Source organism: Vombatus ursinus, unplaced genomic scaffold (genome assembly GCF_900497805.2).
Source record: "Vombatus ursinus unplaced genomic scaffold, bare-nosed wombat genome assembly UNPS02014932.1, whole genome shotgun sequence".
NCBI classification, from domain to species: Eukaryota; Metazoa; Chordata; class Mammalia; order Diprotodontia; family Vombatidae; genus Vombatus; species Vombatus ursinus.
Genome location: NW_020954710.1, coordinates 9,201,421 through 9,206,989, shown reverse-complemented (window position 1 = coordinate 9,206,989; position 5,569 = coordinate 9,201,421). Strand labels below are relative to the sequence as shown.

At 37.8% G+C, this 5,569-nt stretch overlaps 1 protein-coding gene across 2 annotated transcripts in view; it reads right to left on the bottom strand.

Annotated features, from left to right (window-relative positions):
* Positions 1 to 279: 279 nt before the first annotated feature.
* UTS2 (urotensin 2) overlaps positions 280 to 5,569 on the bottom strand; it is an 8,748-nt gene continuing 3,458 nt past the window's right edge. Inside the window, exons 2-4 of one of the 2 annotated variants that reach the window (XM_027844040.1) lie at positions 5,310 to 5,417; positions 3,256 to 3,299; positions 280 to 555 (exon numbers count right to left, since the gene is read on the bottom strand). In XM_027844040.1, the coding sequence (XP_027699841.1) occupies positions 439 to 555; positions 3,256 to 3,299; positions 5,310 to 5,417 (269 nt within the window). In that variant the 3' untranslated portion in view covers positions 280 to 438. Of the gene's footprint in view, positions 556 to 3,255; positions 3,300 to 5,309; positions 5,421 to 5,569 lie in introns of both variants that reach the window. The other variant, XM_027844039.1, reaches the window with a different exon arrangement.

Here is a 5,569-nt window from a genome sequence, read left to right as displayed (position 1 = left end):
CATCTTCGCAAGTTTCTGTAGCCAGTTTTCTGGAAATGAATCTCTGATCCTTGGATAAGAGACATATAGTATATTGCTAAACCCAAACTCTAAGCCTGTCTAGCCCAACGATCAAAACTATTAGAGCTTGAAATTTGCTGGCTTAGACCTTGCGGACCCAAGGTCACCTTTACAACTCCAGGAGACATCATTATAGCAGGACTTGAGTGGAAGAGACACAAGTATTTTATAAAGGAAAGTACCTGTAGACTGTATTTAAAGAAAAGATGTTCACATAACTACTTGCAAAACATAGAGGATTTATTTTTAAACAATAATGAATGTTATTTGCTTAGGGGTTTTTTAAGCCATTACTTTTAAATCAAACAACTTTATTTATAATTTCCAAGAGGGTTATAAATATAATAAAGCAATAGGGGAAGAAGCCTAAATCTCATTTTACACGCAGTACTTCCAGAAACATTCTGAAGGGGTCCCACGTTTCTTAAATTGTTTCCTGGTTCTAGCCAGAAGATGACTCAGGAGTGAGATTTTGGAATCTTTTCCATAAAAAACCTGAAATAAAAAAAAAAAAAACAAGGTACATTAGTAAGCAACTAGGTGGTACAGTGGATAGAGCTTGAAATTTGGAGTCAGGAAGACCTGACTTTGCTTCCTGCCCCAGACATTTACTACCTGCATGACCCAGGGCAAGTCACTTAACCCCTCCATGCCTCAGTTTCCTTATCTGTAAAATGAGGATAATAACAGTACCTACCCTCACATGGTTGTTCTGAGGATCAAATGAGTAAAAACCATGTAAAGCACTTTGCAAACCTCAAAACACTATATAAATGCTAGCTATTATTAGTATTGAGGTAAGTCTATTTTTCCTCATAGAACTGCATTAAAACCTAAATTTTCTTTTTTAAAAAAAAATTATTTAGTGTTTTATTTTTCCCCAATTACACGTAAAAGCAATTTCCAACATTTGTTTTTAAAACGCTGAGTTTAAAATTCTCTCCCTCCCTTCCCACTCCCTTTGTTGAGAAGGCAAGCAATTTTATATAGGTTAATATGTATTGATGCAAAACTTATTTCCATATTAGTCATGTTGTAAAAGAAATCATAGAATCAAAGAAAAAACCAACCAAAATTTTCAATTATTTGTTCAACTTGCAGTTTCTTTGGAAGTAAGATTAACAGCCATGTCTCAATTGGTAAATGGTCAAAAAATATGCATGGGTAGTTTTCAAAAGAAGAAATCCAAGCCATATGGAAAAAAATGTTTCAAATCACTAACACTTAGAAAAATGTAAAATGTAAGCAACTCCCAGATTCTACCTCACACCCATCAGATTGGCAAAGACGGCCCAAAAAGGCAAATGACAAATATCAGAGAAGCTGCAAGAAAATGGGCACATTTCAATCCCTGGCTTCCTTCAAATCCCAGCTAAGTGTCACCACCTATAGGAAGCCTTTCCCAATCCCCATTAATGTGAATGCCTTCCCTCCATTGATTATTTCCTATTTATCCTATACAATGTGCTACATATGGAGTGCTTGTCTGCACCTAGTTATCATTTAAACTGTGAGCTCTTCAGGGACTCTTCCGCCTTTCTTTGCATCCCTTGCTCTTAATATAGTGCTGGCTACGTGGTAGGTGCTTAATAAATGTTTAGTGACTGACTGAAACTCATTGTTGGTGGGGCTATGAATTGATCCAGTCACACTGGAAAACAATTTGCAATTACACCCCAATGATATCATTACTAATGACTTGGAGAGCAGAATGTTCTGGAATGGTATGTGGTATGTTTATTTTTAAAAAATTTGAAACAAACCCTTTCTCTATTTTAAATGTGTTGTGCTCAAAGGGACTATCTACCTCATCTTGGTGCTACCTTTATTCCTACAGTTCTATTTGGAAAGAATTACATCAATTTAATTGAATCAAACTAATGTTGCCAAAGAATGGGGGCAGAGGGGGAGAATCGTGCAGTTGCCCACCTGATGCCAACCTCAGAAGTTTAGAGGTGCATCCAATCTCTTTAACTTGGCTGTTGAGACATGGATCTCTCTATGATTAAACTCTTCTTAAACCAATTTCTATTTTAGCTTATATGACCTGTCAAGGTAATAACAGCTATAATAGCTAACTTTATATATCATTTAATCTGTGCCAGGCACTGTGCAAAGCGCTTTATAATTATTATCTCATTTGATCCTGACAATAGCCCTGGAAGGTAGGGGCTATTATTATCCCTATTTTACAGATGAGGAAACTGAGGCAAAAAGACCAGGATCGCACAGCTACTGAGTGTCTGAGGCCAGATTTGAACTCAGATCACCACCTAGCTGCCCCTAGGGTAACAAGTTCCCTAAGTTTCCACCCACTGTGTAAACTAATTCTTCCTTTTACTTGTCTTAAGCTTACCTACATCAAGGAGTAGCACCCCACCCATTCCAACATCCATTCTATGCTCTTCATGAATCCATAGGTCTCAATTAAATCTCATCTCTAATTTTTTTTTCTAAATAGACCTTAATTTCTATTCATCTCAAGCCTAATCTTACTCAGAAGTTACTCCATCCCTTGGTTTATTTCAGGGACCATTCTCTTGACTTTTTCTTTTTCTGTTCTTTCATTGAAGACAATGTAAGCACTGTGTGCGTATCTCCAGTGGCCATATTTAACTTCCCACTGAGTCGCTGGTTTTAGAAGATTTTCTAAGAGTTTTGCTTCTTTGAAAAATCACATTCCCCAGAATTCAAGGTCCCAACGCCTTTACTTCTCCAACTTTGCTTCATAGTACTCTCACATTATGGCTCCTACATCCTACTTGTTAGCTGCTACTGCTCAGTTTGGGGGCAGCTGAGTGATGCAGTCGACAGAGTGCCTGGCCTGGAGTCAGGAAGGCCAATCTTCATGAGTTCAAATCTGGCCTCAGACACTTACTTGCTGGGTGACCCTAGGTAAGTCACTTTACCCTGTTTGCCTCAGTTTCCTCATCTGTAAAATAAGCTGGAGAGGGAAATGGCAAACCACTCCAGGATCTTTGCCAAGAAAACACCAAATGGGGTCATGAAGAGTCAGACACATCTGAACAATGACATATCTTGTATGTGCCTAATTAGTTACATGTTGTCTTGCCAGCTCCTTTAGGGCAGGGACTGTCTTTTGCCTTTGTACCTCTCAGCACTTAGCACAGTGCCTGGAACATAGTAGGTGCTTAATAAATGTTAACTGAGAATTTCTCAAACAGAGCCACTTACCTTTTTCACATTTTCTTGTGGGTCAAAAATGTCAGCACTAAGATCTGAAAAACAATATATTTAGGAGATGAGTCCTTAAATGACAGTGGATATCCTAAGCTTCTTGTCTACTGAGCTTTTTTAAGAGTAAAGATATTGACACTCACTAGCTGTGTGACCCTGGGCAAGTCACTTAACCCCATCTGCCTCACCAAAAAAAAAAAAAAAGAAAAAAGAAAAGAAAAAGAAAAAGAGTAAAGATAAGAACAAAATTCAAAACACTGAGAAGGAACTAGTCATTGTTGGGTCCTGAGTCTTTACCAGGGGCCTTACAACAGAGATCGGGTTATTTCACTTAGAACCTTTTTTTAGGTTCTAAGCTAAGTGGCTTAGTAGAGAGCTTGACAGACTTGTGGTCATAAAGCCCTAAGTTCAAATCTTGCCTTCGACATTTATTAGCAGCATGACCCTAAGCAAGTCATTCAACCTCTGCCAGATTCGGTTTCTTCATCTGCAAAATGGGGTCAATATTAGTATCTCCCTCAGAGGGTTATTGTGAGGAGTAAGTGAGATAATTATTTGCAAAACACTTTGCAAACCTTAAAGTGCTAAAGACATGCTAGCAATTACAGAGTACCCCAAAAACTGGCATCAAAATCTGCCACTGTCTGCCTCAGTTTTCTCATCTAAAAAATGGGCATCATCATCATCATCCCTCCTATCTCCCAGGGTTGTTGTGAGGATAAGAAGAAATGTATGTGAATTATTTTACAAACTTTAAATCTCTAAATAAATGCTAGCTATTTTTATTATTATTAATATTATCTTCCTTAGTAAGCAGTGGCCACAAAGATCTTTGTGTTAGAAGAGATTTAATTGTATTCATTTTCCCATAAAACATTTCTTTTATTAAAATACCCCCCAAATTTCAAAGATTCCTCCCCTCCCAAAGATTCTGAATATTTATTCATCTTGAGCCAGTATGTAGAGGGAGAAACTCAAGATTAGTTTTGTTTTCCCTATTGCTAATTAATATGTAGGCCATGCTAACATGTGGCATCAGAATTCCACAGTGAGAGTCCATGTGGGAAGGAGAGAAGTAAGAAAGAAATGTAAAAGAAAAAAAAAAATTAAGTTTGGAAAGGAAAGAAATAATTGAAGTAAAATTCAAAGAAATTAGACCCTTTTGGAGGTCTAGTCTAAAGGTCTTGGCCAACTCATTTCTTGACTCTGGGCCTCAGTTATTCCACCTGTCAAATGAAGGGATTTGATACATGACCTCCCAGCTGAGAGCTCGGACAGTCTATATTCCTTTGAAATTGAATTTTTTCAGATTTTTATATAATATTTTCCCCAACCATTGTTCAGTCATGTCCAACTCTTTGAGAATCCATTTTGGATTTTCTTGGCAAAGATACTGGAGTGGTTTGCCATTTTTCTTCTCCAGTTCATATCACAAATGAGGAAACTGAGGCAAATAGAGTAAAATGACTCAGCCAGAGCCCCATGGCTAGTAAGTGTCTGAGGCTGCATTTGAACTCAGGAAGATGAGTCTTCCTGATTTCAAGCCCAAAACTTCACCACCTAGCTGCCTCCCCAACTAATAACATAATTAAAATGTTTCATGTGACACCTATGATTTCCTTTATATCATGTCTTTCTTATGAAGCACAACCTCTATTTAGCCACCAAATTGTTTTTTAAATCATAACCATCAAATTCCCTTATCTTTCATGAAGAAAACTGTTTTAGAATAAAGAAAAAGAAAGGAAGAGGTAAAGCAGGAAATGAAAGTGATGTTTACAGATGAATGAGAGCAGGATCTAGGGGTCGGGGTCAGGGACAGAGCTGAATATGGTATTGAGAGCCATCAAGGCAGGCAGAATAGCTCTCATGAATGCATGTTGGCTACTCGACCTTTCTTCCAAAACTTACCTCATCCCATCAAGTACGTGGAACTAACCAGTAAATTCAAGGGACTATATTAACTACTGATAACATTAATCTGCTAGTCAGTACAAAGTCTATTTATTTGTGTTTTACTGTTTTTTTGTTTTGTTTTGTTTTGTTTTTACCAGCTTTCCTGGACTCTTGATCTCTTTCTGCACCGAAAATCTCTGGCAGCATTTGCAAGAGGGACGCTCTGTACAGGTCGTTCAACGTTAGCTTTGCATCCTCGTCATCTGCTAGAGAGAGAAGGTAAAAAGGGAGGGATGGGTATCAGTCTGATTCTGTCTTTCTAAATTGTCATTAAACTTGGAGTTTTCAAATTAGGGGTTTGCCATTTTTGTGTGTGTGTGTGTGTGTGTGTGTGTGTGTGTGTGTGTGTGTGTGT